General features: G+C 36.5%; 1 protein-coding gene across 1 annotated transcript; it reads left to right on the top strand.

Annotated features, from left to right (window-relative positions):
* The first annotated feature begins 737 nt into the window (after window positions 1-737).
* Window positions 738-6834, top strand: LOC107701590 (transmembrane protein 178B-like). The gene is made up of 4 exons (XM_016503637.1): window positions 738-1263; window positions 2609-2722; window positions 5966-6103; window positions 6337-6834. Exons 1-4 carry the CDS (start codon window positions 918-920, stop codon window positions 6585-6587), a joined length of 849 nt encoding a protein of 282 aa, XP_016359123.1. The 5' UTR covers window positions 738-917; the 3' UTR covers window positions 6588-6834.
* Window positions 6835-12432: the final 5598 nt, after the last annotated feature.

The following is a 12432-nucleotide window of genomic DNA, read 5'->3' as shown; positions in this document are numbered from 1 at the left end:
AAGAACATTTGTGAGAAAACGGGTGTTTCTTTTTTGAGTTCCTTTTGATCACTCTAATGACAAAAGCAGAAGTAGAATTTTAAAAAATAATTAATTTTCTTTGATGCACCAATGCATTTACAAGCTCCTAAAACATTTCTGTCAATGTGATAAATTATACAGTCTTTCAGGGAAATGAGATGCAGATTATGGGTTTTAGCTGAACATAAATACAGTTAATTCAAATTCAGTAGATTTTAAAGATTAATCCTCCTGTTCTGTTTGGGGTCTGAAAGAAAATGTATAATTATGTTTTAGAAAAAGAATCAACTTGATGTCTAAGTGTTTTCACACATACACATTATTGTGGGAATAGTTTGGGGAAGATGCTTTTCTATTCCAGCATAACTGTTTACAAAGCAAGGTCCATAAAGACATTGTTACTTTTGAGTTTGTAAAATTTATTATTTTAATATTGTATAAATCTGAATTGAATTTTACTACTACTACTACATTATTTCCCATTACAGTGATAAATATTGTTCAGGACAAACCGCTTAATTAAAAAAGAAAAAGAAAAAAAAAGTTTTAATGTCAGAAATCTCAAAGGTCCTACATTAGACTTAATCCTTTTGCATTTTTATCCATGAAAATATATGTATATGGGGTGTACTATCACCCGGACACGTTTATAAGATTCGCCCGAATATCCTTTATGGAAACAGCGGCATAACAGCTGCTGTCTGACGAATCCGGAGCACTTTCATCAGCAGTCTCCAGTGTCGGCATTGGTCCTCCTTCATCCCGAGGCCAAGCGAGCAGCAGCAGAGGCACAAACATGTCTGTCTAGAGCTCCAGCAGCATATGTATCGTCCTGTTATGTCGGGTTTAGGATGATATGGGCTCGGCGGAAGATGTGACAGTTGTCCGCGGGCGTCATGATGATATTAACGGCGTCGGGGCTCTTCCTGGCCTTCTGCTCCATCGGGCTCTTGACCATGGCCATCAGCACGGACTACTGGTACGAAACAGATGCGCGGAAACACCGGGACCGATGCAAAAAATACGCCAGCAAGAGAAATGACCCAGGATACATATACATCTCCAACCAGAATCTCCCACTCCGGATGCGACCTAAAGCGAGTCCTCTGCGGGAATCCCCGCACCCCGAGCCCGTCATGGAATCACGCTGCAGCCGCCGCTACAACTCGACCACAACCGGACTGTGGAGGAAATGCCACCGAGAAGGGTTCGATCTGGAGAACGAGGACCTGATTTTTAAAGGTGATGATGATGCTAAATGGGCCACATGTGAGCAGTACCCAGATCTCAAGCTGATGTTGCACAGCTATAGCGTGTTTTTTTTGTTTATTGAACGTTTGAAGGAGTGCGGAAGAATGCTTGGCGCTATCCAAGGTGCTGATCTCTAACATCAACACCAACCACACGCTCACGTTCACACTTTCATCACATTTCAGCTCAAATACAGAAACAGATGGAGACTGTCAGGGCAATGGGATCCATTTGAGGTCTAAAGAGACCACGAGGCCCTTTTATTAAGGGAAAACACACTTAACCCTCTCTGGTACAGTATATTGTTTAATCTTTTTTGAGTTCCTTTTGATCACTCTAATGACAAAAGCAGAAGTAGACTTTAAAAATGGTCCGGAAATATGAATTTTCTTTGATGCACCGATGCATTTACAAGCTTCTAAAACATTTCTGTCCTTAATGTGATAAATTACACAGTCTTTCAGGGCAATGAGATGCAGATTTTGGGTCTTACCTGATGATAAATAGAGTTAATTAAAATTCAGTAGATTTTAAAGATTAATCCGCCTGTTCTTTTTGGTGTCTGAGAGAAAATGTATAATTATGTTTTAGAAAAATAATCAACTTGATGTCTAAGCATTTTCCACACATTACCCATGTATAAAACATAAATCCAATCAAATTTCTGGCTGATGTAGTAGTACTCTCCTGTCAGTGTGTATATCGCAAAATTATATATAAATTGTAAAAATGATATATTTCTTCAGTGTGTTCCTGCTGGGATCAAACTGTAACCAAATGGGCATATTTTCCCAACTTTTTTACAATAAAGGTTCCAAAAGGTGGCCTTTGCAGAGATGGGTTCCCCAAAGAACCCTTCTGTGAACAGCGAACATTATTTTTCTTATTGTGGAGAACATTTTAATAATTTAAAGAACCTTTTTCCACTATAAAGAAACTTTGTGCAATAGAAGGTCTCCATGGATGTTAAAGGTTCTTCATGGACCTATAGATGCCACTAAAGAACCAAAAATTGAAATAATGAGAACTGAATGTATTATTCAGTTATAAATATTTTTACATGTACACCACTGGGACCCCAAACAGGAAGTGAAGTCAATCTCAGCAGGACATGCGAATTGATTGACTTGCTTGATTTTATTTATGGTCCAGTTAGAACATTTAATGATCATAATTGAAATTAAGGCATTGGGACCAACGTTAAGGGCCTGAATATGTGTTTAGATGTTTTTGTGAAATGTGTCTAAATTGCTTGTAGCCTTTCAAACACACATGTATCATCTGATCTTCACTATTATGGCTGAAGTTATCAGATTGTTTCTGTGAATTTCCGCAGGTTTGCTTCAGCGTTGCACGCCGGTGAAGTATTACTATTCCTCAGTGAATATCCCACGGAATCTGCCAGTTAACATCACCAAGACAATAAGACAAGACGAATGGCATGCTCTCCGTAAGTCAGATCATGTCACAAAATAAATAAATGCAACTGCAATCTGTTACAGTGACTGAGAATAAAATGTGTAATTAAATTACAGTTACTTATGCTAACGATTACATCTGAATATTTTCACACAGATACGATTGATTTCTTTCCCAAATTGCATTGACTGCTCTAAAGTATGAGACACCAATGTTTCAGGAGTTTAGGACACATGCTTGTTCAATAACTGTTTTATTTCCTATTTGGGTTTGTGTATATCCTTTATTTTTTACAGCTTTTACAGTTTTTTTCCAAAGCATTGTTAGATGCAGTGTTTTTTGCAAAGATTTGATTTCCAAAACAGTATCATAGCTATTAAACTATTACGATTACTAGATTATATAATGACATATCAATGTCTAATTTGTAGAGCAATGGGGAAAAGTTAAATGAAAACACATGCATTCATCGAATATTTACCACAACGGGCAATACCTGAATTGTAGTAAATTTAAAATAACAAATATGACGAGGTATTTAAGAAATAATGGATAAATACACTGTAAAAAATAAGTGTAATTTTAACTGTAAAATTTTGCAAAAACGCTACTGAAAAAAAAAAGCTGTTAATAGATTAAAAGTAAGTTCCCGTACTATATACAGGGACAAACTGTAAAAGATCTAACCAGACATTTAATGTAATTTTACAGTAAAATGCTGTTAATTGTACAGTTTTTAGAAGTAAAAAATAATAAATCAATGTATAATTTACAGTCAAAAACTGTAAACTGATATTCCCAGAATTCCCTGCGTGACACTCCACATTTGAAAGTATTTTGTTTAAATAAGCATGTTTTTTAATAGTTTTTGTTATCAGTTATGTACATTTTCACTTGCATTATTATGGTGGTTTTCAGTATGTTAAAGGTACAAAACAGATTTTAATAGTAGGGTGCGTTGTTGAATTTACTGGTTTACATTCAAATTTTCTTGTTTTGTAAATTACAGTTTTATACTGTAAAATTTACAGTTTTGCCGTGAATGTGTTTACAGCTTTTCTGTATTTTTTTTACAAAATTATTCTGCCAACCACAGCTGCCAAAATTATTTTGTAAAAACTACAGAATTTTTTTTTTACAGTGTACCACAATGAATACACTAAACTAGTTATTGCAGAGGGAGGTGTATTGTGTGCTAGACATTATTACACAATATTTCAGTTTTTGAATGTCCGAATCTTTTTGCATTGTAACACAAACTAGATTAAAACGTTGTTGTTGGTTTTAGAAAGCCCGGCCAGAAAGTTTAAATTAGTTTTAAAAGCTTGACGATGTTAAGTAGCTGTAAGTGAAGGTTTTAAATCCGTGAATTCAAGTCAAAAGTCACATTCATGTGTATGTAGCGCTTTATTCAATACAGATGGTTTCAAAGCAGCATCACAGTAATAAACAGACAAATGTTCAACATTAAGACAACAAGTGTTTGGAAACATTGACTGGTTGTTAGATGTTAGTGCAACATGTTTATAGTTAATGATCTGACAGATAAAATACCCCAAAGACAAGGTATTAGATAAGATATGCATCTCTTTATTTGTTGTGCTGACATTATGTCTGTTGTGTTGAATGTATTCCTTGTGAAAAATAATATTTGGGGTTAAACTTTATTTTAAGGTGTTCTTGTTACACACGTTGCATGTACTTAACTAATGCACTTACACCAGATTAATTGTTACGTACAATGTACCTATTATGTTCATACTGTAGTTCAAAACACGTTTGCTGCTATAGAGTTGGGATACGGTTAGGGTTAGCGATGTGTTTGGTGGTGTGGTTTGGTGTAAGTGTATTTTTTTTAAATATTGGTACAATGTAAAAACATGTATGTGCATTATTAAGTGTCTATTGTTGTATAGTATGCATCTATTGATTAATTTCAATGTTACATAGTAAAGTGAAATATTTTTTAAAACAGTACTTATTGCGGAAATAATACACTTTAAAAGAATACACAGTTACACTTTATTTTAAGGTGTCATTGTTACAGTGTAATTATACATTTAAGTACATAATACTTAATTACATGTTCTTACTATATGGTTAGGGTTACTTCCATGTAATTACGCATAATTAATAGTAATTATAATAGTAAGTACATGTAACGTGTAACAGGGACACCTTAAAATAAAGTGTTACTGAATACGCTTATAGGTGTGACTATACAGAATGTTTATTGAAAACGTATTAAATTAAATATATATGACATGCAGTTAGTTGAACTTAACAGTGTTTTCTTGAGTCACTTAAGTATGTTTAAGTGCTTCTTTGCATATCATTTCATAATTACTTCTGTTGTCTTTGAAATAAGGCTAAAAGTGTACTACCAAATGTGAAAAATACACTCTAAAAAATTCTAGGTTAAATATAACCCAGCCCTGGGTTAAAAAGGGACAAACCCAGCTATTGGGTTGTTTTGACCCAGTGGTTGGGTTCAAAACAACCCAACCGCTGGGTCAAAACAGCCCAACCGCTGGGTCAAAACAGCCCAACCGCTGGGTCAAAACAGCCCAACCGCTGGGTCAAAACAGCCCAACCGCTGGGTCAAAACAGCCCAACCGCTGGGTCAAAACAGCCCAACCGCTGGGTCAAAACAACCCAATAGCTGGGTTTGTCCCTTTTTAACCCAGCGCTGGGTTATATTTAACCCAGCATTTTTTAGAGTGTATACTATACTTTAATAGCATTTCTATTGAAAAAGTATGGTATGCATTTAAATATATTTGAAGAGTTTGTTTGCAAAAACAGATGACTCGGATAACTTTTTTAAAATTGTTATCATGTTTTTATTGTGTTTTATAGTGTTAGTTAGCTATATTTTTGATTTTTGAAAATGGTTAAAAATGTAGTATTCTGTTTTTGCAAATGAACATTTGTAGTTACACATTTGTGATGAAGACGATACAATTTAGTAGACAAACTAGTGCTAAATGTAATGTTACATGCTTTACATGTCATTTATACTAAACAAGTGTACTTTTTTAAAGCACAAAAAGATTATTACAGCAATGATTCAAAATGTACTTTAAGTGCAAAGTGCACTTTTTAAAAGTCTACTTAAGTGTGTTAAGAAACACAGACTGATATTTCACTAATATTATCCGCAAGTCCCATTTTTTAATAATATACTTGTAAGATTTGAAGTACACTACAAGTGCACATTCAGTACAATTAAGCGCGCACAAGGGATCCTTCAGCGCTCTGTTTTCTCCTGCAGATTTGCAGCGGATGACGGCAGGTTTCATCGGTATGGCTGTGGCCATCATTCTGTTTGGCTGGATCATTGGTGTGCTGGGCTGCTGGAAACACAATGAGCTGATGCAGTATGTAGCTGGACTGCTCTTCCTGATGGGAGGTGAGACGCACTGCAAACGACCACTAGATGGAAGCTTATTACTGAGACAAGAAAAAAACAACAACATATTGCTTTGAAAAAGCTTTGCTGTGCACAGTATGCAGTGTTTCTGTATCTATATCCACAATGCTTATCTCGACTTTCTGTTTCCTTCTTCTAGAATCTTTTCTTTGAGTTCTTATTGTGTTGTTATGAACTCACTGTGTTGTTTTGTTTGCGATCGCACTTCGCAGGCACCTGCTGCATCATTTCCTTGTGCACATGTGTGGCTGGCATTAACTTCGAGCTCTCGCGGTATCCGCGCTACCTGTACGGCCTGCCGGAGGACATCAGTCACGGGTACGGCTGGTCCATGTTCAGCGCGTGGGGCGGTCTGGGTCTGACGCTGCTGGCTGGGTTTCTGTGCACTCTGGCGCCCTCTCTGCACAGTCCCCAGATCAGCAGCGGCACACACAAACCGCGACAGGAGAACGGCATGGTGTGACGCTCGCACACTCCACACACCATACGCATAGATCCAAGGTCCTTACAAGCCAGAGAGAAATGTCAAATAAACAGTAACACACACTACAGACACTGTACAGATAGACCTACTCTGCTATAATACGATGGTGAGAATAAATCATGATCTAGAGTGCAGCTGAGCTAAACATGCTGGAGCTGAGAGAAAACATGTGCTGCAAAACATTGTCAATCAGCATGATTGTCTTATTTTCCAGAAAAACAAAGAACTATATATTATATCCCTTGTGAAAAAGAAGTGCACTTGATTGTATTCAAATCGTCAAGGTATATCTTTAAAACAAGTGTACTTGCAGATAATGACATTCATTAAAAAAAAAGACCACTTAAGTGTGTTAAACTAAAAAGTGCACTTTCTAGTAATGTCACTTTAAAGGCTTTACTTTAAAGTTAATTTGAAATAGTTTTAATAGTCTTTTGTCATGATTTAAAGAAGCACACTTATTTTTGTTGTGTTGACTAACATAAAACACACGTAAAGTACTTTTGATAATACACTGAAAATGAAGAGATTTTAAATTGACTAAATTGCAACTTGTGTAATAACAAATATATTTCAATACATGCCGTACAAGTTTCAACAGAAATGACATTAGAGTATATTTTAGTTTATCATAAATGCTTGTCAGTACATTCGGCAGTACACTTTAACCAAAGAGAATAAATAATATAAAGTAATTATGAACTTACATATAAATATATACTTGAGACCTATAAGTGGGTCAGACGTACGTTACTGAATATAGATTTAAAGTATAATGCATTTTCTTTGAATTATGATCATCATGCAAATAAGTGTTCGAAGACATTGCATTCTGTTTGCATTCGAGTATATTCTATATTATTTCCATAAAAAGTACTCTTTTTAAAAGTGTGCTAAACTGTACTTTCTTTTCACAAAGAATAGCTCCTCCCTATGTGACAACTAGCCCCGGTGTCCCCTATTCTCAAAAATGTACACTAAATATATAGTGAACTCATATTGGTTTAAGGATATTTCGATATTTTTACTAGAAAACAAAACAAAGATGCTGATTAGACAAAACAGACAGACAGACAGACAGACAGACAGGCATCTTCTCTGGTTCTTAGCTGATATTTTACTGAAGATTTGCGTCTCTTATGGTGCTCTCTTTCTGTCTTTATCTTTGCCCGTCATTATGTTCATATCTTTTTCTGTCTTAACGATTGACCGTTTTTTTGTTTTTCCCGTCTGTTTCTCTCCTCCTTTCTCCCGTTTATGTCTCTCAATGGATTTAATATGGAAATGTCTCAGAGAATGACAGATGAATCTTTTCGTTCAATAAACTGTTCAGTGTTTTGGTTTTGCCTGCTTCGTAGAAACGAGAAAAAACAGATCAAGGCACAACTAAATAAATATCATTGTCTTCAGTGTCTTCCTATATATGTTTTCTTTCTTTTTTTAGTTTTTACAATAAAACTGAAAATGTCAAACAGCACAAGCAAAGTAAATCTGAAGGCGATATGTGAAAATGAACAATGTTGGTGCACAACCTCATTATCAAGGAGACTTCTGAATAACAGTGTTATGAGAAATTAGACAGGACATGGTTTGTTTTGAAATTACAATATGATTTATGAACTTTTTTTTCTAATAAAATGATCCTGATTCATCATTTGTGATTCAATTTTTTGTTTCTGAATTTCTGAAACACTGTTCAGTCATATTGGCAGTGAGGTTTGAGTGTTATGCTGATGGGTATTTTTATTCCTGCAGCTTTTTGGCTGGGCTCATAAAACACCAAAAACAATTTAATGAGACCACAAATGGAATCTTAGTTATTTCTGTCTGTGGTTGTAAGTTTCTACAGCCTTTAGACCTTTAAGGATTGTTTGTACTGAAATTTCATACTCCCATTAAATGTTCCTAAACCAGGTAAAAATTTTCAAGAGAACCAGACATAAATATTCGGAAAAGAGCTGGACACACACACACACACACACACACACACACACACACACACACACACACACACACACACACACACACACATTTCTGCTGCTGCAAATCAAATACAGGAACTTGCTACTGCCAATACATACGCCGATAAGCTGAAATGCTGTGAGTATTTCAGACATACTGCTGCTACACAAGTAGCATATATAATAACCTATAGCAGATCTACACAGGTGGAGCTGGGGAGGTGGAGGATTTCAGAGGAACTCTGAAAGCGTGCTGCGAAATGCTCTAGTAAATGCTAACCAGCCAAGTAAATGTAAAGCAGCAAGCTCATTGGCTGCATATGCAACATTAATCAATCAGCTTGTGCCAAGTAGTTTATCGCTGTGAATATCTTCAGTGTGTGTTAAAGGGACAGTTCATGCAAATATGAAAATTACCCTATGATTTACTCACCCTCAAGGCATCCTAGGTGTATATGACTTTCTTCTTTCAGACGAATTCAATCTGAGTTATATTTAAAAAAAATAAAAATATCCTAGCTCTTCCAAGCTTTATAATGGCAGTGAATGGCTGTTGATATACACTAGTCCAATAGAAGTCCTATAAAGTGCATAAATCTATCATAAAATGTGCTCCACATGGCTCCGGGAAGTTAATAAAGGCCTTCTGAAGTAAATTGATTATTCGATGATATTTTCTGCATATGTCAATAAATGATTTAAAGAAGATTTTATGATCACTGTCAGTTTCTGCACATATAAAACGATCATCAGGAAGAGCTGAAATCTGTAAAGACTGAGTTTATTAAAGAGGACAGAGAGAAGATGAGAGATCCAGAGCCCTGCAGAATCAAACACACTGAAGATACTGAAGAACAAACAGGTTGGTGTTTATTCTTCATTAATGAAGCTGTCGGATAAGTTTGTTTTACACTTTGAGTAAATTACTTTAAGTTTAATTTCAATGTTAGAAAGTGTTCAAATGCTAATACTTTTGTTTTAATATAAACAATTGTGTATTTGTGTAGAACTGTTAAATAAAGTCATTTTCAGAATTTAATTTTCTCATGACTTATTTATTAACATGATTTGGGCAAGATTAGGCTGGGTATGGCTCAGTTTTGGGGTTTCTGGTTAAAGGCTGGTGTTGATGTTGTTTGCTTATGGCTGAGAATTTGTACCAATACAAAAACCTGTTCTAGCACACTTCAGGGCCATTTATAAGTTATTAACTGCTGAGACTTGGCCCAGTTATGGTCCATGTGTGGCCACTGTCTTTAATTCAGATTAGGGCCACTCTAGGGCCGTTTTATTATTATTATTATTATTATTATTATTATTTATCTATTATTATTATTTTTTTATTAGGCTACATCTTATAATTGTCACTTTTTTATTGATCTTATTTTCTATATTTACATGCTGCAACGTTGTGTGATTTTCAATGAAATATTTGACTTAATTTGCTTTTTCTCCTCTAATCCTCACTCACGAAGACTGTTGATGCTGATCAAATACCATGTGAGGCTATAATTTTAATTCCTTTTCGTGTATTTGTGCAGATCGGCTTTTTGTAAAGGAAAAAAAATCAGCGCACCTTATAGACGCAGTAATAAGTACATTACCCCGTATTATTTCCCTCCTCTCGACGCATCGCGCTCCAGTCCAGCGGGTGGCGCTAAGACACGTACGTTTGTTTGCCAAAACACCATTAAACCTCAGAGGAAGATTGGTTTGACCGCGCTCTCTGTTGTCGTTATGCTGTTTTAATACAAACGGTTAGAAATGTTGTTTCTGTAAGTAGAAAAATACCGTTTTTGAATCAGATCAGTAAATAACTGTAATATTCTCATCCTCATAGTCGTGACTAAGTTTTGAAGCAAGCAGGAATATCTGGAGGAGTATTATCTGAACTGAGATCTGCTGCTGTGAAGATGGTGTTTGTTAAAGAGGAGAGTGAGGAGAACACGAGTGAACCAGAAACCTGGAGAATAAAACACGAGGAACCAGAACCCTGCAGAATAAAACACGAGGAACCAGAACCCTGCAGAATAAAACACGAGGAACCAGAACCCTGCAGAATAAAACACGAGGAACCAGAACCCTGCAGAATAAAACACGAGGAACCAGAACCCTGCAGAATAAAACACGAGGAACCAGAACCCTGCAGAATAAAACACGAGGAACCAGAACCCTGCAGAATAAAACACGAGGAACCAGAACCCTGCAGAATAAAACACGAGGAACCAGAACCCTGCAGAATAAAACACGAGGAACCAGAACCCTGCAGAATAAAACACGAGGAACCAGAACCCTGCAGAATAAAACACGAGGAACCAGAACCCTGCAGAATAAAACACGAGGAACCAGAACCCTGCAGAATAAAACACGAGGAACCAGAACCCTGCAGAATAAAACACGAGGAACAAGGAGGTTGGTCTTTATTCTTCGATCGTCTTTAATGACTGTTTGTGGTACATTAGGCTTACAAAGCGTTAACCCTCTAGGGTCTGAGGATGTTTTGGGGCCCTGGAGAAATGTTGACATGCCCTGACATTTGTGTTTTTTTCAGCCGATCTACACGAGGAACCAGAAACCCGGAGAATAAAACACGAGGAACCAGAACCCTGCAGAATAAAACACGAGGAACAAGGAGGTTGGTCTTTATTCTTCGATCGTCTTTAATGACTGTTTGTGGTACATTAGGCTTACAAAGCGTTAACCCTCTAGGGTCTGAGGATGTTTTGGGGCCCTGGAGAAATGTTGACATGCCCTGACATTTGTGTTTTTTTCAGTGTCTTAAAAACATATTAATGGCTTAAGTCACTGTAATCAGCACAAACTGTGTTACAATAATACATGAACAGCGTGAATGTAGCCTACATGTTACGTTTATACATGGTTAGTGAAAAACTAACATTTTTAAAGGGGTCATATGATGCTATTTTAAATATCATTATTTTGTGTATTTGGTGTAACAGAATATGTTGAAATGCTTTAATGTTCAAAAAACACATTATTTTTCAAATACTGTACATTATTGTAGGTCCTCTATGCCCCGCCTCTCTCAAACACGTCGTTTTCAACAAAGCCCCCTCCTTTGACAAGCGCAGTCTGCTCTGATTGGCCAGCTGACCCAGTACATTGTGATTGGCCGAACACCGCAAGCACTCGTCGGAAATGTAACGCCCCTTACCATAATCGCAGCTTCAGCTTTCAAAGTAAATATCAAGACAGTTAATAATGTCGTTAGTTTTACCATCAGTTCAAGCCCGAAAGGGCAACAGAGTCGCGTGACAGACACAGTGATGATGCAGTACACAAGCCGCGGTTAAGACAGCTGACGTGCTATGATTTCTGACAGAGAGTTCACTTTCCTGTGATGTGACCTGTTCCCATCACACACACACACACACACACACACACACACACACACGACGCGTTACTCTGCGCTGCACAAAACTCCGCATTTGAACAGTCAATAGCAAATACTTAAACTAGTAACAAAACATACTTACAGTCGCTGATTCAGAAGCGCCAGATTGTCATATCAAAGTTTAAAAACTTTTTACACTCCAAAGAGAAAGGAAAACTTGAAATCACATCATATGACCCCTGTAAGTCACTGGAATAAGGCCGTAAAACACATACAGAACATTTGTTCACAAGACTTTTGAGAACTGGATGTGGTAGACTAGAGTTTTTGCTACTAAATAGTGTGAATATCATCCTGCTCACTCATTTACAGAAATCAATATGATGTTATGATGTTATGATAAATGTTATTTTGAAGAATGTGTGTAACCAAACAGTTGAACCAGGGGTCTAAATTTTGTCTAACAGTTGGGGGGGGACAATAAACAAAATTTCTCAAGAGCAATTTT

Source organism: Sinocyclocheilus anshuiensis, unplaced genomic scaffold, assembly GCF_001515605.1.
Source record: "Sinocyclocheilus anshuiensis isolate Anshui unplaced genomic scaffold, SAMN03320099.WGS_v1.1 scaffold4768, whole genome shotgun sequence".
In the NCBI taxonomy this organism is placed as follows: Eukaryota; Metazoa; Chordata; class Actinopteri; order Cypriniformes; family Cyprinidae; genus Sinocyclocheilus; species Sinocyclocheilus anshuiensis.
The sequence above is the reverse complement of the archived record's forward strand: the minus strand, read 5'-3'. Positions and strand labels throughout refer to the sequence as shown.